Below are 8,263 nucleotides of genomic sequence, written 5' to 3'. Positions count from 1 at the left end.
ATTCACTGAACATACCATGTACATTCCCAGAAAATACACATGTATATTCACTGAACATACCAGGTACATTCCCAGAACATACACATGTACATTCATTGAACATACCATGTACATTCCCAGAACATTCAGTGTATTAACTCTGACAGATACCTGGGACATACATGGAATGTTCATAATGGAACTCATGTATGTCCCAGGAATATGCATGTACATCAAATGAATGTTCCAGGTATATTCTGGGAATATCATTTTGCTATGTGGGTTTTGTCAGGGCCGCAATGACGAAGCGACTAGTTCGTTGCGGAAAAATGAATAGCTTTTATATTAAAATTGATGCAATCTTGTTAATTTGTTAAGGAAAGCAACTAAAACCAATATTTCTTTACTTCAGGTTTTTCCGTGCCAGGCTCCGTTTCAAAGAACGAACTTGATCCGTAGAAAACAGATGCGGTAAGTAACTTTTCTAGATGAGTTTAGCATATTTGTTCTAAATTCTGATCATTTGCAAGAGTTTTTCCCTGATAAACTGTGTATTTAAAAAATGCTCAATTATAGAGTTTGATACTGTTCCTTAAGGGCAGTTAATCGTGCCACTAGTCCACAAAGTCGGTCCGGCTTAAGTAGGGTTTTTACCTTTTTGAAGAGGTTGACAACACACGACACAAACGAAGCAAGGCAAGTGGTAGACGTGTTGCTGAGCTCGCATCACCATCTCTTGGGGCAGCAATCGGTCGCCGCATCTCGAGCATTTAACCCCGAATATTCTGCAAAATAAAATCGAACACATTGATTAGACGGCGAAATTAAAACCCCTTGCTGGTTCTTGTAGTTGGCGCATTTGCATTGCAACGAGCTCTGAGGGAAATCGCAATTTTGCCCCAGCCGGAGCGGAAAATCCACCTGAACGCGCCCCGGGAATATAGACATGCTTTTCCATCGAAAAAAGAATAAAAATTCTTTAATAAAATATGCCTGCGCCCGCGAACCGCCTGCACATCTCTGTTAAATATTCGTTTGGGGCTTTGGGGCGTCTAATATAAGCGTCGCGAGGCGTCGGGACGTTTAATAACAGCCGGAGCCTTCTTTGTAGGGCCCCGCCATACGCTGTTCGGTCTATTGTGCCTCTCGGCACGACCAACTTGCCATCGCTATTGTTGCACACTTTCCGCAAGCGTCTGGATCAGGAACGGTTTTTAATTAATTTTTCTTACCTATCATAGTCAGCCTTGCAGTAGAGCTTCAGGTTGCGAGTGTAGCACGAGTGGGCGAGCAGACTTCCGCACACGCTGCAGCACAAACAGTGCTCGTGCCAGCTCGCATCGCTCACTCGCATCAGGTAGCGATCGTGGATTTTGCGTCCGCAGCCTTCGCAACTGTCCTGCGTCTGTTCGCGTTTGATTAAGGCTGCAGGATTCGGGAGTTCTGAAATTTGGACAAGTTTCTTCGTTAAAAGTTACGCCAGTAGCAACACGCTGTATGAACGGTGCTGAGCGGAATTAAGCCACATTAATACGTGTGGAATATGAAAAGTTTCACCCCATTAAGGGCACACGTGCCGACAGAATATTATCCAGTTCTGTAGGTTTTGCCAGACGTTTACAACCCTTTACAAGGCAAAGTTGCCTTTTATCCGGGATAATCAGCCGGCTCCAGAAGTTACAATGCCAAACAAATACCTTTAATGCCGAGAACAAGGCTGTGAATTCCATTTACATTAATCCCAAACTTCTCCAAAGCTACTCGACAACATTGTCCTTTTGGAGCGTTTTTTTTTGGGTTCTTCCAATAAATCTTAACTGACAATAAACGGGGAATGTAAGGTGCTGAACGCTTTTGTTGAATTAAATCCATACGAGCTCGGTTTTCCGGAAAAATATGGGCATATTTCACGGGCTTCGCCCTCTTGATGCCGTTGAGGGAGTAATTTGTTGCACGTGCCGACTGCCATAAAGTAGCACCGAAGTGAAACTGTCAAAGGGTCCAACCAAGGAAACCGAAATGGACCAATTTAACTTTTTCTGCAGTTGAATCAATACGCGATTGGCAACAGGCCATAGATCTGCCCTTTTAGGGCTCGGAAAGATGGAGAAATATGGTTTTTCTAATGGGAGAATGAAATGAGCAGATTCAGTTTTGCGATTTATCACCGAAGAGAGTTTGAAAACCTTGTCTTAGAGCCCCTTTATGGGTTGGGGTTGAAGGGATGAGTGCTGCCGCCAAAAGTTCAACAGCAGTACCAATGAAGTTATGCGTTTTAAGAAAAAAACTTCATTAAAAATGCGAATATATTTGATCCAGATCTAGGATCATAGGACTAATCGGAGAAATTGTGTCGAAATCAAGTTATGTATTCCGTCGCTCTTAATGATGCCACCAAAGAAGACGTGATAAATAATGCTTGACTGGAACGTGGTCGTTCATTTAGGCAACCTTTTGACAAAATATCAATCTGTCGAGGATCAGAATCTCATGAAAATTCGAGAAAAAACTGATCTGTGAGCTCATATCATCATCATCAAGTAGTAGTAATTTCCAAGTATGTATTCTTGAGCTGGACCGAAAGATCAACCAAAAGACTCAGAGGTGAGTACGTATCGAAATCAAGGTAGATTTTCCGTAGCTCACAATGATGCGAACAAGGAAGCATTCATAAATTGAATGTGAGTCTGCCATTGACACAAAATAACAAACTCAAATTGCTCAAAATTTCATAAACATCGAATGAAATCACGGCTTCGATAGCCAGCATTTAATCTAGTAAAAAAGTCTAAAAATGCATCCGATTTGTTTATCTTTCGCTGATAAACCGGTTTTTTTACGGTGATCATTCAAACGAAATGTAAACTGGAACTGGTCTTAATGAATGTTTCTCTGTGAGCAGGCGCTTTCTACAAAATACCCAAAAATGCAAAAATTGAAATTGAACGGCACAGCAATGATTGACACAAAGGGCGACCAAGTAAATGTCGAGATCATCGTGTGAATCGCGTTCTTCGATGGAAAGTTAAGGAAAGTTTATGCTTCGAAATGCATTTTCATTGTGTGATCAACTGTAGTGTGTTTGCTTTTTGCCGATTAATGGGTAGAAAATGAAGGATGAGGGCCCCAGCTCGCAGAAAGCTGGTAAGACTGATTTCTAATCTATCAGAGCTTTAGTTTCAAACGAGTTTAGTTTTTCGAAACGCAACTGAAGTTTTGTGGATTTTTTGCATTTCTTTTTTCTGTTTTGCTCGTTTTTAATAACATGGCTTATGATGAATTTTCGGCTCTACTAAACATATTTTATTTTTCCTTTTCAGATGGTGGCACGATGCAGCTTTCGGTAATTTTGCCATTACTTTTCCCCTGGTTGCCATGTAGATGTAGAACTTTTAGTCCCATATTATTGACTTCCCATAATCTAATTTTCTAGTTTCTAGATTCCGGATTGGGTTTTCCAGACTTTCTTATTTCATTTTTGTAAAACTAATTTAAAGTCCGATTTTGAACATTAACTCGCACTTTTCTATGGCATACTATTTTTTATATGAAGTTTTACAGTTTACAATGCAAAACAAATGTCGTTCTGCTGTGAACTACACATTTATTGTGCAAAATATTTTTTTTATCAATTATTGGTGCTTTTCTATTGTCAATTGCATTGGAAACTAAAGGGTTCTCGTATTCTTACTGCGGATTGCCCATATTTACAGAATTTAGCTTTTTTGCCCCGTTTCCCCACGATTTCGATGGTCAGGGTTATGTCACGTAAAATCGGGAGTATTCTGCTGCGAATACAATTCTAACTGTCTATTTAATTAGTGTTTTTCGGTTGTAAATTAAATTTTTCCCGTTTTTAAAGTTAATAATCTTCTGAATTTGAGAAAAAATCGGGCTTTTAAGTAATTTCCGCGGTCTGGATACGGACATCATTTTATTGTGTTCTTGTAGAAGTCGATGGCAATCAGGGTTGTAGTTTTTTAAATTTTTGTAAATGTATGCTGTTCGTATGTCCAGGTTTGTGAAGTCGCTTTAAGAACATTATGGACGGAAAATGGAGGATGGGGCGCCAGCTTGGAGAAAGTTGGTGAGGATAATTTTAAATCTATAATTCCTTTAGCTTGAACTGAGTTTAGTTTTTCGAAACGCAACTGAAATTCTATGGATTCTTCACATTTCCCTTTCTTCGACTTTGAGCAGATTTTCCGCAGCACTAAACATATTTTCTTCTTTCTTTCCAGGTGGCACGATGCAGCTTCCGGTAAGTTTAGTTTCGACGAGGGACGATTTTCTAGATTACATATTGGGTTTTAAAAAAAAATTGTTTTGTTTTTTGGAAAATTTATTTAAAGTCAGACTTTGGACATTAACTCCAAGTTTTCTATGGCAGACTTTTACAGTTTTAATGCAAAATAAAGCTTGTTCTCCTGTGAACTGCACATTCATTCTCGTGTAAGGTATTTTGTATCGATTATTGGTGTTTTTCTGTAGTCAATTACACCCAAAACTATACGGTTTTTTTTGTTCTCTATGGGAATTGCTCAGATTCATAAATTTCAGCTTTTCTTGCTCAGTTTTCCTACATTAAATGGTCATGTTTATGCCACGTAAAATAAGGCTGTTCTGCTGCGAACACGATTGTTAGATTATTGATAAAGATCAAGATTATATCCAGACTTGCTGCGGTTCTTCTAAATTTGAGTACTAAATTGCGTTGAAATTTTTGAGGAAAAAGCGGGAATTTTGAGGAATTTCAGCGCTCTGGATCCGGACGGTATTTTGGTTTGTAGAAGTAGATGGCAACCAGGGTTTGGTTTTTCTTTGATTGCATTTATGCTACTCGCATATGCAGATTTGCGAACTTTATGGAGTGGCTTTCCATTTCGCTTTTCCCGTATTTTTAATAGCGTTTTTTGAAAATGATAGTGCACTTTTGTTCGCACTTCAGGTGAACTTTTGATCTATTTTATCACGTCCAATTAGAAACAGGAAGTTATTCAGAGAATAAAATGTGTATTTTTATGAACATATTCTTACTTTTTACTGTCGTATTCTGTTCTTTCTATCTATTCTACAATTTACCAATGTTATTGGATTTATGGGATGAAATAATCCGGCAAGGAAGAAATATAATGAGCCTTAATTCATTGTAAGGGAAGGAAGTAAATTTCTAAGGCGGTTTAATAAATTCAGGAGCATTCAGGAGCTACGCGATGACCTAAACAAGGTGTATTTATTTAAAAAATGATTGCTTTCAACATGTTTTCATGCAAAATGCACACACGGACGTTTACGTCAACACGTAACGTACAATTGGTCAAACAATTTTAAATGGAAACCGTTCCTTTGCACCAGATAAAGTTCAAGTTGAATTGCTTAGTTCGATTAAAATAAGATGTAAAGGGTTTATTTCAAAGATTCACACGTTTTTTTCACGCATTTCTCCTTACTGGTCTATAAATTGGAATTTTTCAAAACACTGGAAAACGTGCGTCTATTCCACTTTATTCGAACACCCTGTAGGTTCAGTCCAGTGCAGCGCTGATGGGCCAAATTTAACGCGAAGTATCAGATTCTAGGAATAATGGAGAAGATGAATTCGATTTTCCTTATGATATACAGGGCGTTTAATTGAGGCCCCGTCGCGTTTTCCAAGGAGTTTCTTAATTGCGACACCATCTACTCTGTATGTTAGTTTGTGCGGGCAAAAATTCAAGAATTAGAATCCAAATTTAGGAAAAACAGCGGCAATCTTCTTCGAAAATATGCACAACCTTTACTTTTTGTGTGGAAGCTTTTTATTTGGGTGCTGCAGCCGACCGTTTGAGTAAGTTCTTTCGCTCAAACTATTCGAGGAAATTTGCCAAAACACTCTTTTAGGCAACATTTAAAATTCGTCTTGATTTACTTCTGGTTTTCGAAGTTTTTCAAAACATTCGAGGCTGATGGTACGGATTTTCCAGTGTTTACTTTCGAGTCCAGTTGATTCGAGCGCTCCATGCCCGAATGGATCTCGAGATATTCGGCCTTCTTTGCATGGAGAGTGCAACAAACATTAGCACCTTTCAGCCAGTATTTGACCCCAAATTTCGCTGTTTTCAACTGAACTTTTGCGTTTTTTACCTGTTCTGCCATTGCACTCAGGGCCGGTCATCGTGCCTCCATGTTCCGGCAGCATGGCCGGATTCAGGTTCATGTGATGCGGATAAAACTCCAACATGATCACCACTCACTCGTCCACACCAGCACCAACTCAACTGTTTTTCCAAATCAAAAATCGCGACGTTTACGTAGCAGAAAAAAAATTGCGACCCACTCTTTGCCACTGCCGATTAGCAACCCAACTGTCGCAGACGGATTGTCAATGCCAAAAGGGGGTTGCCGAGGTCCTCCCACCCCAAAGGGACTCGCCCTACTCCCTTCAGGTCCCTGAAACTGGGCGGAGTTTGGGCAGCGATCCCTGTTTCCCAGTTTGCGCGCATGCCAAGCGGGGTCTGTGTGCTTTGGGGATTAGGGATTTTATTTCATAGTTTTCTCAATTTATTTATGGGGCGTCTTAATGAAGGTTGATCTTGGTGCGATCTTTGATGAGCGATTGCTCATTATTTGTCGTTGGCGACAGCCAACTTTGAGGGCGGTTAGCAGTTCAATATTCATAAGGATGAATGTGTTGTTGTTTCACTGATCGTAGAGGTGTTTTGTTGTTAGAAGCTCAAGTTTTCCAGGAACTTATCTTCCAGATGCTTCTTCCTAAAGAGAAGCGTCTGAAAGAAGATTAGTTCCAGAAAAACTTGGCGATGGTCAGTTGTTCAACTCGTTAAAGTTCAAGATTCGTTCCTTAGCGCCACTGTTCCAGGGCATGAACTTTTTATCTGTGAAACTCACCAGAAATTCAGTTCATGTGGCTTAGAACCATCGGCTCTCCTATTCCGGTGTTATTTCAGTGGTTCAAGGGGTTTCTTGGCTCCATTGAACTTCACTTACTTTATTCAAGCCTGGAAATGCCGCGAAAAATGAGGAAAACTCGTGGAGTTTGAGAAACGTCAGGAGCAAATTGCTACCGACAACGGTGTTCTTTTAAACCAGACCAAGTGGAAAATGTTGTTGATGTTCCAACTTTATGCAAAAGTAAACGAAAACCCTGGAAATGGTGAAATGGGGATGCAGTTTGTGGGTGGAAAGCGTTTTTGCGATTTACGGCGAAACGTGATCACCGAGCGGAAAATGTTCAACAAAACTTGTGGAGAAGACAAAAATCTAAAACTTTTGTATTTAACACTTTATGACATAACCTCAAATTAACCGTCCAAATGGAGAAAAACCTATTTTTCAGAATTTAATTTTTTTCTTGTGCATAAGTGAGTTGATTTACTTGACAATTTGTGAAAGTATGTCTTTTTGGTGCTGAATAGGCATGAGGTTTTTGTAGTTCAGAAAGCGACTAGTTTTCGAGTTATGTGCATTTTTGGAAAAAACTACCCTTATCTTCCGCGAACAATTGTCTTGATATTTTTTCGATTTCGAAAGTAAATAAGTGCTCGTCTATGTGAAGTGGTGGTTTGTTTATCGTTAAACCGGTGAAAATTTCGAAAAACTGAAAAGTCTCCCTGAATCATGACTTATTCAATATTTTCAATAATTATTCGATTTTGCAATGCTTGCAATGTTGCAACTATGATTAGAAATCTATTTGAAATCCACTCTTATGACCACCTTCGTATGACCTTAAGTGGACCTTCGAAATGCAGAAAAATACCAAAGCAATGTTTGTGGAAGAAAAGGGTAGTTTTTTGGAAAAATGTTCATAACTCGAAAACTAGTAGCCTTCTGAACTACGAACCGAAGCAACACCACAAATACATAATTTTGCAGATCTTCAAGTAAATCAAATCATTTATGCGCGAGAAAAAATCAAATTCTGAAAAATCATGTTTTCGCCATTTTGACGCTTAATTTGAGGTTATGTCAAAAAGTGATAAATACAGAAGTTTACGACTTCTTTATTATCTACAACTTTGCCATTGAACGTTTTCCGCCAGGCGGTCACGTTTCGCCGCCACTCGCGAAAAACCGTCTTCAACACCCAAAACTGCATCCCCATTTCACCATTTCCAGTGATTTCGTTTATTTTTGCGTAAAGTTGGAACCTCAGCAACATTTTCCACCTGGTCTTTGCCCGCCATTTTTTTCTGATTTTGATGATTTATTACGTTTCATTTTGTTGTTCTCTTAAAGCTCTTAGAGGTCTGTTCACGTTGGAACGCTTTCTTCCACGTTTCTTCAG

At 39.3% G+C, this 8,263-nt stretch overlaps 1 protein-coding gene and 1 long non-coding RNA gene across 2 annotated transcripts in view; one reads left to right on the top strand and one right to left on the bottom strand.

Annotated features, from left to right (window-relative positions):
* The window catches only part of LOC109534408 (LIM homeobox transcription factor 1-beta), a 9,108-nt gene extending 2,729 nt beyond the window's left edge, over positions 1 to 6,379 (bottom strand). Inside the window, exons 1-3 of the mRNA XM_019900080.2 lie at positions 6,103 to 6,379; positions 1,212 to 1,422; positions 634 to 764 (exon numbers count right to left, since the gene is read on the bottom strand). Of these exons, the coding sequence (XP_019755639.1) occupies positions 634 to 764; positions 1,212 to 1,422; positions 6,103 to 6,199 (439 nt within the window). The 5' untranslated portion in view covers positions 6,200 to 6,379. The remainder of the gene's footprint in view (positions 1 to 633; positions 765 to 1,211; positions 1,423 to 6,102) is intronic.
* LOC109534410 lies at positions 391 to 4,308 on the top strand. Its single transcript, XR_002171631.2, has 4 exons — positions 391 to 450; positions 3,300 to 3,322; positions 3,997 to 4,066; positions 4,221 to 4,308. It is a non-coding gene; the product is annotated as an uncharacterized LOC109534410 (long non-coding RNA).
* Positions 6,380 to 8,263: the final 1,884 nt, after the last annotated feature.

This window comes from Dendroctonus ponderosae, unplaced genomic scaffold (assembly GCF_020466585.1).
Source record: "Dendroctonus ponderosae isolate FM_Combo_2020 unplaced genomic scaffold, Dpon_F_20191213v2 Dpon_F_20191213_8, whole genome shotgun sequence".
Taxonomy (NCBI): Eukaryota; Metazoa; Arthropoda; class Insecta; order Coleoptera; family Curculionidae; genus Dendroctonus; species Dendroctonus ponderosae.
The sequence above is the reverse complement of the archived record's forward strand: the minus strand, read 5'-3'. Positions and strand labels throughout refer to the sequence as shown.